This window comes from Brassica rapa, chromosome A01, assembly GCF_000309985.2.
Source record: "Brassica rapa cultivar Chiifu-401-42 chromosome A01, CAAS_Brap_v3.01, whole genome shotgun sequence".
Lineage (NCBI taxonomy): Eukaryota > Viridiplantae > Streptophyta > Magnoliopsida > Brassicales > Brassicaceae > Brassica > Brassica rapa.
The window spans coordinates 9209550-9222600 of NC_024795.2; the positions used below are offsets into that span (position 1 = coordinate 9209550).

Below are 13051 nucleotides of genomic sequence, written 5' to 3' on the forward strand. Positions count from 1 at the left end.
AATTAAAACATTTTGTTTGGCAGATAATTCCATGTAGTTTGCCGGTTACAAAGAACCTTTGCCTCAGGGAATTAAATGCGACATACAATGTCAAATGTGTGGTGCCGAGGAAGAATCTGTTAATCATGTTCTCTTTGAATCTTTTTAGCACTTCAAACTTGGGTGATGCCGAATATTCTTTCATGTCCATAGGTTTCCCAACACATCAGTTTTTACCAGCATAGATTATATGTTCTGGCGATTACCAAAAGAATCAAACTTAAGCTATTTTCTTAGATTTTACGCTACATTTGGAAAAATCAAAACAATTAAGATTTATAAAAATAAAGTAGAAAATCCTTTGGATATTCTTAGAACAGTGGAGATTGGAGGTGTTTTGTGGGTTGAAACCCAAATCAAAAACTCTTTAATTCGAGACTCTGCAACTTTGTAGAGGAGTCAAATTTTACATGATAAAAATTGGTGTTACATTAATGGAGCATGGAAATGACAAGATTTATTCATATGACAAAGCTGGTTTTACAGAAAGAAAGGAACATCTGATATTATGATGGGTGTCATGTCTATACGCATGAGTTTATCAACTTTACATGGAGATTGTGAAGGTTTGATCTGGACAATTGAGTGTATGAAGACCCTAGGTATCTCAAAAGTGGTGTTTGCAACAGACTGTTCTCAACTGAAAAATGATGTCTACATCTAATGAATGACCGGCGTTCACTACACATATGAAAAAAATTTGTGATGTAAAGAGTTTTTTCAGATTTTTACTATTCAACATATCCCAAAGACACAAAACATAATGGTTAAATAAACTGACACACGGTATTCTGAATCTTACTTTCTAATCAAAAATCTACTGAAGTTCGTTTAGCCTTTTATCGTAAAAAGAAAGAAAAAAATAATAATATGGGATCACTTGATCTTAACGGGAATTATTCATCTAAGTTTCTTTGAAACAACGAAATAAACATGATATATTTGCTACTTGAGTTCTTCCTTCAACATATTTTTCCAATACATTTTGTCTTTTCAAACTTTTTTCATCAAATCTATGTTAATTAGAACACGAAAAAAGCTCTGACATCTTTTCTTTATACACCAGAGAAGTAAAGTTCTGTCATTTCTCCCAGATTGGCAGCGAAAAGCTCATCTCCCAAAAACTCTTAGAACAGATGAGGTAAGAGCAGAACCGAGGAACTTCATGCCTGATGATCCACCAGGGAAGTATGATATACAGTAGTAAATCAACGCAAGCACCTGTCCCATTACCACAAAGAAAAAAATACCCAAAATCATGAGTTTCAGCAGAACACGAGGACACAAGTTCCCAAATCGGATATAACATGTGAAGAACCAGGTAAGCACACGCCACTTGATCTAGAGTCTAATGTTTGTTTGTTATATTCAATGGGGTTCTCATCTAAACACCATTCTGGCAACGGGGGGAGTTGCTATGTGATCTTAAATACTTCAAACTCAGACTAAAAGGGAATATCTTTAAGTGTAGGAAGATGAAAAGTATAGTACCTGTAAGACAGAGAAGAGCACCGAGAGAATGTAGCTGTGGAGAACCATGGATACATATATAGTACCAACCATGGTGGCAATGAAACCTATGGTTAACGGAAGCCTCTGGAGAAGTAGACAAAGAAGAATTAGAAAGAGTCGAAAGAAACCACTCTCTTTTTTTTTTTTGGATTTAAGGCTTGAGATACTAAATAATAATGTAGAGTATATATACCTCCATGGATGTCATGTGTGCGAGCTGATTCTGTGGGCCACGAAGTGCGAAGAAAGATCCGATGATAAATCCACATCCAAGGGTGAAACAAATAGCAAATTTCTGAGGCATAAGCACCATGACTGGAAGAAACATAGTGAAGGCAATGAAGATGAAGAATACACCGCTTGCAAGAAGTAAACCGAAATACATCAAAGCTTTCCCTGATGGCATACTGCTTGTTGCTGACGACAGGCTCCCGGGAATATCTCTCACTCCCTTTGAAACACTGTAGTCATGGATTACAATTACAAGTTGCAAAAATCAAACAAAAGAACAAAACTTTATGAACCTTCAGATAATATACATATACTCGCTGGAGGGATGAATATGTTCTATGCAAAACCTTCACTACATAAAAGCTTTATGTGATAATGAAGACACAGTTCCTAAAACTGCTTATCCAAAGCTAATACATCTAGCTTGAATATTGACTAAACAAGAACATTTTTTCAGCAAATCTGTATGAAAAATCCTCCATAAGAGAGCTGTTCATGTTGAGATCTCACAAGTACAACCAAATTGCTTTGATGCCAAAGAGTGATGATGAACACAAAACTACACAACTCATCAGCATCAGACCTATTCACTAACTAATAAGATCCATTGGTATGCAATGTGCATAAACGCATAGTTAAATCTCAATTGCTCAGATTCGCTAACAGACACGCTTCTAACTACCACCAAAAATCTGGGATCGATGAACTTACACGCTGAAGGTGCCGGAAACGGTGTCGTTGGCAGATCTAACGGCGGATTCGATATCGAAACCGAAGCTTCCGCCACCTTCTTCGACATCTCTCGAGGCTGCGTATGAATTCCAGTCCGCGAGAAGAGACGATCCCGATTGATTCTGCTGATCATTCTGCTGATCGCCGCTGCTCATCGAGAACCATCCTTGTGACATCTTCCCCCAATCCTCAGCTTAACTTTTGCTTTCGAAATCAAAATAGTTTGAGAGGATCACCAGAACGTAGCCGATCGGAGATGAGCGTGAGCGTTTTTAAGGTTTGGTAGACACTGACGAGTCGACGATGGATGATTGAACCGGTCTTGTAGTAACGTCTAACCGGTGTGAATCTGTTGGCTAAAACCGCGTCGTTTTGTATCCAGCTTCAATGAGTTTTTTTTTTTTTTTTTTAACTTTGGGCTATATACCAAACCCCATGAAAAGACCAGACTAATCCATAAAAGGATGATGCAATCTACACAACTTCCAGGCATTTTCAAATGTGCTGTGAAATAGGTTCATATCTCAGTGACTACAAAATATAGTGTAGTGGGTTGCATTCGAACTCTGATTGCTTAGCAATCCAAAGTCCGTCTACCAATAGACCATCTCGTTATCGTTGTGGTTAAGGTGGACTATGCTTCCAGTGAGAGTTGGATGATTTTTTTTTTGTTTGTTATCAAGCACTTCTCCGTTGAGGGACTAACTTGAATTATTCCTAAGGTAGCTCTGATTCGCCTCTTTGTCGCAGATAAGAAGCCAAACAACATCAAGCTTTACGTTCGCAGCGGCTTTCATCATGGACAAATTGTGAAGAGATCATCCATGAGAGAGAGTAAAAAGGCTGTGGAAAAACTCTCCCTTGCTTTTTTTTTGCTTAAATGTATACTATTTTATTAATCGGTTACACAAGAGGAAGAGCAATCACAATGGAATATTCTAGCTAACTCTCCCTTCCTTAAGAAGCTCAAGAAGAAAAAGGGCTATGAAGTGATGTACATGATCGACGCCATTGATGAGTACGCTATTGGTCACTTGAAGGGTAAGAAGCTAGTCTCTACCACCAAGGAAGGTTTGAAACTTGATCAAGACCGAAGATGAGAGTAGTCATGCCTGAAAGTGAGCTTGAGTCCGACTGGTGAACAACAGTACTTAAACGTCAGTGAAAAAAACAAAGTTATGATGAGAGAAAATTCAATATGATATACTAAATGTTAGCAGAGGAAACTTTGAAATCATCTTCATTTATTAACTGTAAAAGAATGCCACCAGTCTTGTCATATAACCACCCTTGACGTGGTCAATAAATATGTAGTAAAACCAAACCAGGAACAGAAAAATACAAACTTAGTTCTTTCAACAAACTTTTGGAAACAAATAAACATGATACACTCAGAAACACACAAACACAACTGCCAAGTTGTCTGGCTCTAGCAATGCTTTTCTCACTGTATCTTTTTTCGAATATCAGGAGGTTCAGGGCCGAAGCCCCTAATCCCCCAAGCCAGGAACCACATCATCTTGTAATATTAGTTTTGTTTCAGCAGTCACTCGAACCAGAGACCACTAACACAATAGTCATCATCAAACACAAAGCTCGGAAACGTAGTCGTGATATCCCTGCACACAATATGAGAGAGATTGCTTTTTTAATAATATGTGCCTTAAGAAAGAATTGGCTAGACCTCCCCCCGGTTAGTCACTTTAGTAACTCACTTGAGATAATCCAGAGTTATCTTCTTCAGAAGCGAAGGATGCTTAAGAACAAGGATCCTCCACTCTTCCTTATCGATCCTCCCGTCACGGTTCGCATCAACTTCCTCAAATGTCTACCACAGAAACTCAGAGATCATCACTCTTTACTACACTCTCAACTTCTTACAACAGTTGGTCGTATAAAATTAACGGAGGGAGGAAAGCCCACCTTGTCGATTATACTCTCTGTGACATCGTTTGGCAGTTTCATGCCTGCCTGCGCAAGAGTAGAAACCACCATTTGCTTCACCTGAACAATAATTAAAAACGAAAAGTTGGTGGGAATGTTAAGGGCACAACACATGATCTTTTAGAGTTTTGGTGAGAGGCTGTTGAGCTTGAGCAGATGTATGGAGCTTTTACCTCCTGCCTGATCAATGAAACCTTGCTGCTTAAGATCATACAGCTGAAACGAAACTGCATAGTAACATTCAAAGGTAACGGTAAATAGATTATATATAGCATATATGAATGGTTTTCCAGATCAAGTTTTAGTGACGTAACAGTCAATCTTGTCATCAATAGGAGCATTTGGATGAAAGACGGAGAGAGCACGAGCAAACTCCTCAAACCCAAGTATTCCATTATGCTTTGTGTCGAACAAATCAAACACCTGTGATTGGCCATGTCAGATTTGAATAGAATCTAAGCAAATGGATTAGAAACACACACTTGTTGGTAAAGACAAAAGCATACACGGTCTGAAAATAAGCTCTCTTTTTTATTTTTCATGAATAAGGCCAGCTGAAACCCTTCCTGATGCACAACAAGAAGAAGGAAACTCAGAAAGACTGTCCAAAAATAAGTAGTAATCTTACAAGCGGCGTGGGGGCCAAGAAAGACATATAAAATCCTACATACCTTATTTATTAGCCCATCATCAGTCACAGCACTGCTGATTTTTCTATACAGATCATAGAGAGCCTCTATTTCACTCACGCTAACTGCACTCAGAACAACTCGTTAACAAAAAAAAAAAAAAAAAGATTCGCACCAACTTGGAGGAACAGCGTGCCTTTGAATCATTATAATTTATAACTGAAAAGTAAAAAAAAAAAATAAAATAAATAGAGTGCATATGGAAGGAAGATGAGAGCATTACAAACTGTGTCTCTAGCAAGTATCTCTGAGAGATTGTGTTCCACTGTTCCTGATTGTTCTTCAGGTCGGATAATTGTTTCAGGCTGAGTTCGAGTCGAGACAACAGTGGTAGGTGGTGGTGCTTCTTTCGCTTCCATGGAACTTCCAGGTACAGTTGACTCGGAATTGCACCTGTTGACTGCGGCTGACTTGGTTTCAGGTTGGTTTGTTGCAGAGGGAGATGATAAGATCGGTAAAGAGCTCATCTGATTTGTGACAGAAAGAGGAGGAAGATTGAAGAATGATAAGGAGAAAAAAGGTTGCGGATGAAACCTCTGTAATTGATTTCGAACAAGTCCTTTGTTTAAATATAAACAAATGAACAAGTCTTTGTTACACAAAGGGAGGGAGATGATCGTAATATTTCGAACCAGTCTTTGTTAACTTACAGATCATAAGCGAGCGACTTAAATAATAAACAAAGGAAAGCTTTAACAGGCTACTAATAACTCCAGCCCACTAAGAAATACCGAGGCCCACCCAATAGATATGCTTATCAGGAGACTTCACCGGAGAGGAAGCTGTCGATCATGCCTGACAGCAAGCTCGAGTGTGACCGGTGAACAGCGGTTAAAACGTAAGCAAAAAGGGTTTAGTGATATATTTCCAGAGGCAACTTTGAAATCATCTTTCATTTATTAACTCTAAAAGTTCTACCAGTCAAATCATATAACCCTTGCCATGGGAAATAAATTTGTAGTAATGTATATCTACAGTTGCGCATGAGAAAATATAAACAAAACCAGGAACAGAACAAAAAAAATACGAAGTTTTCTCTTTATGTTTTCTCAGAGAAGAAACAAACAAACTCTTGGAAACTGGAGTTCAGACTGAAACAAATAAACATGATGCACTCAGAAACACAAACACACTTGCCAAATTGCCTGCTCTAGTAATGCTTTTCTCAGGTATCTTCCACTTGCGAATGAAACACAAAGCTCGGAAACGTAGTTGTGATATCCCTGCACGCATCATGAGAGATTGGTTTTAATAATAAGAACGAATTGGCTAAATCCCCTCGGGTTAATGTTTTTAGGAACTCACTTGAGATACTGAAGAGTCATGTTCTTCAGAAGCGAAGGATGCCTAAGTACAAGGATCCTCCACTCTTCCTTATCGATCCTCCCGTCATGTTTGGTATCAGCTTCCTCAAATGTCTGCCACGGAAACTCAAAGATCACTCTTTTACTTTTTCAACTTTACAACACTTGTAAATGCTACCAGAAAATAGTAAAAAGGAGAGGAAGGAAAGCTCACCTTGTCGATTATACTCTCTATGACTTCGTCTGACAGGTTCATGCCTGACTCAGCAAGAGTAGCCACCACCATTTGCTTCACCTGAACATTGATAGGAATGTTAATGCCATACAAAATCTTTAGGGTTTTGGTGAGTCTATTGCGCAGATCTTCTTTACCTCCTGCCTTTCGATGAAACCTTGCTGCTTAAGATCATACAGCTGAAACGAAACTGCAAAAATAATATTTCAGGTAACTGTAGAGAGTATTTGAATGGTTTTCCACATCAAGTTTAGAGGTCAGAAACGTACAGTCAATCTTGTCATCTATAGGAGCATTTGGATGAAAAACGGAGAGAGCACGAGCAAACTCCTCAAACCCCAAGATTCCATTATGCTTTGTGTCGAACAGATCGAACACCTGTGGTTGGAGGTGTCAGCATATTCTTTGAATAGAATCTTAGCAAATTGATTACAAAAACTTTTTGGTGAAAGAAAAAAAACATACCCGGTCTGCAAACAAGCTCTCTTTTTTATTTGTCTTAAATAAGGCCAGTTGAAACTCTTCCTGTTGCATAACAAAGACACAAGAGGGAAACTCAGAAAGAGTGTCCAAAAGTAGTAACATTCGTGAGGAGTACAAGCGGTGTAGGGTAAAGAAAGACAGCTACATACCTTGTTTATTAGCCCATCATCAATCACAGCACTGCTGATCTTTTTAAACAGCTCATAGAGAGCTTCTATTTCACTCACGCTAACTGCACCCAAAACGGTTCACTATCAAAATTGGGAAGAAAGTTCCACACCAATTAGAGGAATAAATAGCGAGCATTATAACTGAAAGGAGTGCATATGGAAGAAGAGATTAGAGAGCATTACAAACAGTGTCTCTGGCAAGTAGTTCAGGGTCTCCAGGGCCTCCAGAAGATTTGCCTATATCAATATCAAAACAGCGCAACAAAGAGTTGCATACATGCTTAAAACCGTCTACGCACTGCGACATGATGATATCTCTCTAGTAAATCAAAACTCTCCATGCCTGTTTAAACAAACAACAAAAAACATAAGAACTTTCAAAAAAAAAAAAAACTAAATACATATATGAACAAGAGACACTTTACCTTTTAACCATTTCCTAGTCCGTATGAAAAGGCAAGAAAGGAAACGCTTTTATAGACCACCACAAAAATATCTGCCAGAAAAGTGAAAATGTAGTCATTATTATGAAATGGAGTTTAGTCATTAATATGAAATGGAATGTAGTCATTTTAACTTTTAGCTAATCAGAAAAAAAAATATCACAAGAGCAAACAAGATTCATCATTTCAGATCTGGAGTAAAAAAACAAAGACTAACAGATACTTTCATATGTGAAACACAAAGTGGAAATGAGGCATGTCCTAAAAGATCTAAACTTTTTGTACTGTTGTCTTGTTAAAGCATCCTAGTGGTTGGAACAAGCATGATTCAGGCAAGAATCCAAACCCGAATCTAAGAAACAAGAGCTCAAAAAGAATGATAAAGCTGCGGAATTAAAACTGTAAAAAAAAAACAAATCCCTGGGTGTTCGAACCCTGAATCTGGTGGTGAAATGAAACATAGAAATTGATCAAACTAGGACGCAAATGAGATCAAGCTCTAGTTAGATTCCAAGTTCTCGGATTCAGAATAAGGATTCTCAATCTCAATCTCAAGTTCTCGTTGTATAACTCGGATCTAATCTGAAAATCCAGAGAATACGGATTCTCAATCTCAATTTTTTTTTGTTTTTCCCATCGCGATTTTTCCCGGGAAACAGAATGAGATTTACGAGCAATCGATCTGACCGAAAGCAAAATCGTAGACAAGGGAGAAGAGAGAAAAAAAAGCGTTACTTACGTCACGTCACGGTCGATGAGGAGCCTTCTTTACGGCGGCTCTGGCGGTTGAAGCTGAAGATGGATGGTTACGCCCCAAAAAAAAAACAAACAAACAATTATTTTGTTTTAGTGAGAGAAAGGCAGCCACGATTTTTCTGTTTGCAGCAAGAAAAAGTTTTAAATATACAAAATCAAAATATTCCGACAAAAGCAAAAATAATAATATTTTATTGGCATATTTTTAATAATTAAAAATACAAACAAACACGATTTTTCTGTTTGCAGATAAAAAAAGAATACAAAATCAAAATATTCGGAAAAGGCAAAAAAAAAATTATTGGCATATTTTAATAACTAAAATAATTTACTGGATGTTGATAAAAAACAGTTTATTATTGGGAATTCGGCCAAAAAAAACACGAACTTTACACGAATTGCCAAAATAAACATGTACTCGAGTCTGGCCAATAAAATCCTAAACTTTCGTTGACTTTTTTAGTTTATTAAGAAACTTACGATTGACTGACCAAAATAACAAACCGTTAACCGACAGTTAAAACTGTGTTAACCCACCGTTAAATACTACCGTTTAGTGAAACGACGTCGTTTCATTCAGTTCTTTTCTTTAAGACAAAATCTTAAAATTGTTGTTGGTTAGACTCGAACCCACACACTCTTGGACTTAACAGAGGGGAGTTTTGCCACTGGGCTAGTGAGACTTTTTGAAATATTAGATACAAATTTCTTTTTATTGATCAAAAGACGTGGATGATTGAAATGAAATAAAACAAAACATAACCCTAATTTCTCATAAACTCAAAAAATTCTCTAAAAACTTTTGAAAAATCTTTAAATTTCCAAAAAATTGAAAAATAATTATTTTTTTGTAAATTTAATTTTGAAATTAAAAATAAACTTTTTCTTTCTTTAAAAAATCAAAAATCTTCCAAAATTTTCTTTTAAAAAAATCCAATTTTTTTTAAAAAATCAAAGAAAATCCAAAAAAATTAAGTTACAATTATCAGCTAAAAATTAAATTTTTTAAAAAGTTGAAAATTTTGGAAGATTTTTTTTTAATAAAAAATAATTATTTTAGTTTCAAAATTAATTTTATAAAAAATTATTTATTTTTTCAATTTTTATTTTTATTTTAAAAAATTGAAAATTTTGGAAGATTTTTGTTTTTTTTAAGAAAAATAATTATTTTAATTTCAAAATTAATTTTATAAAAAAATTCTTTATTTTTCAATTTTTAATTTAATTTTAAAAAATGAATTTTTTTGGAAATGTTTTGATTATTTAAAGAAAAAAAATATTTCTAAGTTCAATTTGTTTTTTACAAAATCTTTATTTTTCAATATTTTGTAATTTTATAGATCTTTTATGTTTTTAGAGAACTTTTTATATTCAGTGAGTACCAAATAAAGTTAAATGTGTTTGGAACTATATTGAAAACGCCTTTAGCCCAGTGGTTAAATACATTATCATTTCACCCAAGCAACCCGAGTTCGAATCCAGGGTTCTACTTGTTTTTATTTTCAGATCATGTAAAACAAAAACGACGTCGTTTCAGTTAACGGAACAATAAACGACGTCAATTTTTTTCTGTTAAGTTTGTTAACGGCGTGCTAAATTGGCAAGTCAATAAAGACATTGTTAATAAATTTTAAAGTCAATGAAAAGTTTGGTATTTTTTTGGCCAGTCCAAAAGTTCAGGTTTATTTTGGCAATTCGTGCAAAGTTCGTGATTTTTTTGGCCGAATTCCCGTTTATTATTGTTGTTGTTTACATTCACTTTCACACGTCGTCCAGTGTGGAGCCAGAGACCATGATGCGCTGTATCAGTAAACAAACACATTGATCATTATCTTGAATCTTATTTATTCATGTATATGGAGTATGATGGTTACGGTTCCTGGTGAGCTCCTTTTGTACAAACAAAAAAAACAATAACATTCACACAAGTAACCCGGTGTGGTCCGAGTGGGCGACAACATAAAAGACAAGAAACACGCAAGTAAAGAACAACTTAGGCATGGAACATGGTTGGACTCAGTGATTCCAAATCAATCTTCTGACTCGTTTAGTTAGGGAGATCTTGTTTGCAGAGAGGACAAGAGGAGATGATACGAAGCCATTGATCTACGCATTTTACATGAAACCTATGAGAACATGGTAGCTTTCTCACTTCTTCTTTATCTTTATACTTGGCCAAACATATGCAACACTCCGGATCATTGCTTGCGTGAGAAGAATCAGAATCAGATGTTTCGTCGATGAGTTTGTACTTCCAGCTTGGGAGACTAGAGATTTGGTCATCTGAAGCTCCTTTCTCCGAGGATCCAATGTTCATGTTGTAGCCTAGGAAGCTACTGATGAGAGGCACAACACAACATAGCAGGAGGAAGAGAAGAAACGGGAAGGAGTAGCAGAGAGCGTTCCAAGCGAGAAGGGAGATGCAGAGAACATGAAGGGTTGGAGCATAGTGGAAAGAACCGAACCGAGAATCAAACACCCATACGTTTCCTATCACAAACCATATCGCAAAGAAGAGCTCCAGCAATGTCCTGCATCTGTTCATCAAATGCGAGCACCTGGTCTCTTCTCTGCTTCTCTGTTGCTGCTGCTCAATATCACCAAAGGTAAACCCATTGCCTTGGCTAACGTCTTGCTGACGGTACCGACCGTATAAGATCATCAGACTGAGTAAACATCCAACGTTGTACCCGGTGATCCAGAGCCTCACGGGCCAAATAGGCCGCTCGTTCTTGGACAAAGCTAGTGTGAATGTGATCACAGTGATCTGTACGAGTAAAGCGATGAGCTCTGATATCATCCAAGTGGTTGACTCAAAAGGGTTGGCGCCAAGATCGGATCTTGAACCATTCTGGTAATGAAACACTCTTCTCAAGAAAATGAACCACCTTGCTCTAGATACCCTCATTGCAAGTCTTATCAAGAAGGACGTTGGAGAGTTGACGCGAGCGTTGGAAGCTGGAGACATGCGAGTGTTATCATCATCTCGTGGAGTGGTGGTGTCTAAGGAGGAAGATGAGGAGACGGTGATGGATGTAATGGCTGATGATTGCAGTTGAGTTGAATAACGTGTACTCATAGTGGAGTGTTCAAGTCAAGAAACAGAGAGTTTGATTTGTGATCCCTCTTAGGACCTGAGAATGATAAACAAAATAAAAAGATTACAACAGTACTTGATCAAGCTGGAGCTAGAAAGTAAATAAAAATCTTTAAAATGATATTAAAATGTATATGCAAACTAAAAAACACACATGAATACTTGAGTGAAACCTCAAAACAGAGCGAAACAGAGGAAATACCAAAAAGACTATCAACACATAATAAGGTATGAGAAAGACTGCTAAAACCTAGAGGGAGCACGTTTCTGAGATATGTTGAAGAAAAGATTAAAAGCATTAAAGAAGAAGAGGAAGGAGGGATGGTGTACTGATTATGTCAGAGAAGATGAAGTTAGGCGTTGTGATGGGGACGAGGAAGCAACCAAAGAAAATGGATTTTTGCTTAGGATTGAAGAAACAGACGCAGGAGAGGGAGAAGATAACCGCTGGTCTATGAACCTAACATCCTAAGTTTTTGCCTTTGAAGCAATACTTCGACAGCAACCGCTGCTTTTAACCGTTTCTCGTTTATTTTCTTCTTCTTCAGAAAAAAAAAACTCCCTCTCTCCCTCAATGCGAAGGCAAATAGTTTTTTGATTAGAACATCGTAAAACATTTTTTTTTTTTGATAAAGTATTTATCCCTTATATATTAAAGGAGAAGCATTGTAATAAATGCATTCACACTATAATATACACGTGGCAGCCTCACAATGATTTGATAATAAATATGTTAACGCGTTCACACTATATTCATAAATGTGTTCACACTACATATTTTTTTATTTTTTTTTAATATAAAACTTATGTGCATGGTTCAAATAAAACTTTTTGGATTTTTCGGTTCGAATCAAAACAAATAACGAATCAAAAGCTAAACTATATATATATATATATATATTATTTTTATTGTTTACGGATAAAGTTGGGCAAAATATTTATAAGTTTTGATTCAATTCGTTATCCGTTTTGATTTGAACAAAAAAATATGGACATCGTAACTATACGAAGCAAATCAACTACTAAAATACAATTAAAAAAAAAAAACAAATCACAAATACCAATATTTTTAGAAACGGATATCAAATTTGATCTGTTATATGCATATATATACATATATGTACAGAATTATATATATATATATGTTATATATATTATAGTTTATATAAGTTTTACAATATTTTTATGGATTAAATTTATTATATTAGGTATTAAAATTTAAAAAGTTAAATAATATTTTATTTTTGTAATAAAATGTTATTATTAAAATTTTCAATTATTTTTTAAATTTTATTTTATTTACGGATCAAATCAGATATTCTTTAAAATTCTAAATCATTTCGGATATCAGAGTCAAAGCCTTTTCAATTTTTAATTAATTTTAATTTTATCTTTCATGTATTATTTAGAACAAAA

General features: G+C 35.9%; 4 protein-coding genes across 7 annotated transcripts; all 4 read right to left on the reverse strand.

The window, feature by feature from the left end:
* Nucleotides 1–903: 903 nt before the first annotated feature.
* On the reverse strand, nt 904–2986 carry LOC103866308 (protein transport protein sft2). The gene is made up of 4 exons (XM_009144207.3): nt 2494–2986; nt 1745–2012; nt 1531–1635; nt 904–1260 (listed from the first exon to the last, which is right to left on the reverse strand). Exons 1-4 carry the CDS (start codon nt 2688–2690, stop codon nt 1150–1152), a joined length of 681 nt encoding a protein of 226 aa, XP_009142455.1. The 5' UTR covers nt 2691–2986; the 3' UTR covers nt 904–1149.
* Nucleotides 2987–4060: 1074 nt separating this feature from the next.
* Nucleotides 4061–5614, reverse strand: LOC103866324 (calcineurin B-like protein 3). Its single transcript, XM_033275249.1, has 7 exons — nt 5371–5614; nt 5130–5212; nt 4768–4881; nt 4632–4685; nt 4438–4518; nt 4230–4342; nt 4061–4133 (listed from the first exon to the last, which is right to left on the reverse strand). Exons 1-7 carry the CDS (start codon nt 5612–5614, stop codon nt 4061–4063), a joined length of 762 nt encoding a protein of 253 aa, XP_033131140.1.
* A 459-nt stretch (nt 5615–6073) lies between these two features.
* LOC103866317 (calcineurin B-like protein 3) lies at nt 6074–8718 on the reverse strand. Its single transcript, XM_009144219.3, has 10 exons — nt 8522–8718; nt 7765–7835; nt 7523–7682; nt 7319–7401; nt 7152–7211; nt 6956–7064; nt 6824–6876; nt 6666–6746; nt 6453–6565; nt 6074–6370 (listed from the first exon to the last, which is right to left on the reverse strand). Exons 3-10 carry the CDS (start codon nt 7644–7646, stop codon nt 6313–6315), a joined length of 681 nt encoding a protein of 226 aa, XP_009142467.1. The 5' UTR covers nt 7647–7682; nt 7765–7835; nt 8522–8718; the 3' UTR covers nt 6074–6312.
* A 1625-nt stretch (nt 8719–10343) lies between these two features.
* Nucleotides 10344–12249, reverse strand: LOC103866333 (E3 ubiquitin-protein ligase At4g11680). Of its 4 annotated transcripts, none has more exons than XM_009144256.3 (2): nt 11966–12249; nt 10344–11672 (listed from the first exon to the last, which is right to left on the reverse strand). In XM_009144256.3, the coding sequence occupies exon 2, from the start codon at nt 11615–11617 to the stop codon at nt 10586–10588; it is 1032 nt and encodes a 343-aa protein (XP_009142504.1). In that variant the 5' UTR covers nt 11618–11672; nt 11966–12249; the 3' UTR covers nt 10344–10585. The 4 variants fall into 4 exon arrangements, with proteins under 4 accessions (XP_009142504.1, XP_009142488.1, XP_009142496.1 ...); XM_009144240.3 differs by having other exon boundaries at nt 11838–12242; XM_009144248.3 differs by lacking the exon at nt 11966–12249 and adding an exon at nt 11790–11956.
* Nucleotides 12250–13051: the final 802 nt, after the last annotated feature.

Bases quoted from the DNA above. Each gene is read 5' to 3' on its own strand.
- LOC103866308 (XM_009144207.3), bottom strand. From the start codon at position 2,690: ATGTCACAAGGATGGTTCTCGATGAGCAGCGGCGATCAGCAGAATGAT. The intron at 2,013-2,493 runs GTAAGTTCATCG...CCATGACTACAG, and splicing joins GTTTCCGGCACCTTCAGCGT to TGTTTCAAAGGGAGTGAGAG. The intron at 1,261-1,530 runs GTACTATACTTT...GTAATGGGACAG, and splicing joins TGCTCTTCTCTGTCTTACAG to GTGCTTGCGTTGATTTACTA.
- LOC103866324 (XM_033275249.1), bottom strand. From the start codon at position 5,614: ATGAGCTCTTTACCGATCTTATCATCTCCCTCTGCAACAAACCAACCT. The intron at 5,213-5,370 runs GTAATGCTCTCA...TTCTGAGTGCAG, and splicing joins ACTTGCTAGAGACACAGTTT to TTAGCGTGAGTGAAATAGAG. The intron at 4,882-5,129 runs GTATGTAGGATT...GGCCAATCACAG, and splicing joins ATGATGGGCTAATAAATAAG to GTGTTTGATTTGTTCGACAC.
- LOC103866317 (XM_009144219.3), bottom strand. From the start codon at position 7,646: ATGTCGCAGTGCGTAGACGGTTTTAAGCATGTATGCAACTCTTTGTTG. The intron at 7,402-7,522 runs GTAATGCTCTCT...TTTTGGGTGCAG, and splicing joins ACTTGCCAGAGACACTGTTT to TTAGCGTGAGTGAAATAGAA. The intron at 7,212-7,318 runs GTATGTAGCTGT...GTTATGCAACAG, and splicing joins ATGATGGGCTAATAAACAAG to GAAGAGTTTCAACTGGCCTT.
- LOC103866333 (XM_009144256.3), bottom strand. From the start codon at position 11,617: ATGAGTACACGTTATTCAACTCAACTGCAATCATCAGCCATTACATCC.